Genomic DNA, 1,151 nt, shown 5'->3' on the forward strand with positions numbered 1-1,151 from the left:
ATTAAACCAGTGAAGATGTTTCAAATTAATTGGTGCATCAAATAATTAATTCATATTTATACTTTAATGTATAAGAAATTGGCTTCAACTTTAATTGTTTTTTTTTATAGTTTTTATTTTATCAACTGAAATGCGAAAACAGTGTTGATCAAATTTCTTCTTAAAAATATTGCCCTGATGTTTCGAATGCTTTCGGGCAGTTTTTTTCTGCTAATATTTCATATGCAGTTTTTGATTTCGATTTAGCGATAATTTGACTGTGCGAGAGTTTATTCCATAAGTGGATAACCGATGACCCTTGGATCGCCTCAAGAACGGTTTCTGTGTGATTGGCATTGAAAAATTGTTCCCAATCATCCCAGTTTATAGCATAGAATTCTTCTTTTGGGAATACTTTGAAGCCGTGGCATTTCTCTGGAGTCATTTCCACTAGGCTCGTGTTGCAAACTTGATGTTCCAGCACGCGAGTCTGGAGAGCGCCACCATTGTGATTCCATGCATGTGGGTTATAGCTTGCAATCAACTCCCTTCAGCGATTAAAAAATGTGCAAAAAAATTGAAAAATTCTATGAAAAAAAAGGTAAAAAGGCTTGAGCACCCACTTGAGACACAGTTCGAGTATTCCTTGTCCGATTTTATTTTGAAATCCCATAACTGCATTATTAACGTTATAAACTTTCTTTCCATCAGATGCTTCTTTTCCCAAAAAGTTTGCTGGAAATTCATCCATATTCTTCTGCACAATTACATCTGTGTCAAAGTAGAGGCCTCCATATTTATACAAAACTATCATTCTAACTATGTCAGACATGTGCTCAATTAGATAGCTAGAGTTAAACATAGCGCCACTTTGGAAAAAATCTTTCACGGGTGTGTCTAGTGCTACAGTTCTTAGATTCAAGTTCAAAAAATGAATATTTTCATATGACTGCAAAACGGGCACAAACGAAGATTCCGAGCCAATGGATAATCGAACTGGTGATGTGAATAGAACGAACACACTGCGATTTGGATTGTGAAGAGCAGCCGATTCAATCGCACAGGTTTGTCTTTGAAATGGGGAAGCATGAGGATAAAATTGAGTTTTATGAAATGAAACGTTTCAATTTGAGATTCAACCTTTGAATTACCTTGATTTCAGAGCAATTGAA

General features: G+C 35.5%; 1 protein-coding gene across 1 annotated transcript; it reads right to left on the minus strand.

Annotated features, from left to right (window-relative positions):
- Window positions 1-160: 160 nt before the first annotated feature.
- LOC129571475 (lactosylceramide 4-alpha-galactosyltransferase-like) lies at window positions 161-793 on the minus strand. The gene is made up of 2 exons (XM_055451272.1): window positions 603-793; window positions 161-527 (listed from the first exon to the last, which is right to left on the minus strand). The coding sequence occupies exons 1-2, from the start codon at window positions 791-793 to the stop codon at window positions 161-163; spliced, it is 558 nt and encodes a 185-aa protein (XP_055307247.1).
- Between the last annotated feature and the right edge of the window lie 358 nt (window positions 794-1,151).

The sequence above is a fragment of the Sitodiplosis mosellana genome, unplaced genomic scaffold (assembly GCF_009176505.1).
Source record: "Sitodiplosis mosellana isolate CC-2019 unplaced genomic scaffold, AAFC_SMos_1.0 Smas_scaffold_2580, whole genome shotgun sequence".
NCBI classification, from domain to species: Eukaryota; Metazoa; Arthropoda; class Insecta; order Diptera; family Cecidomyiidae; genus Sitodiplosis; species Sitodiplosis mosellana.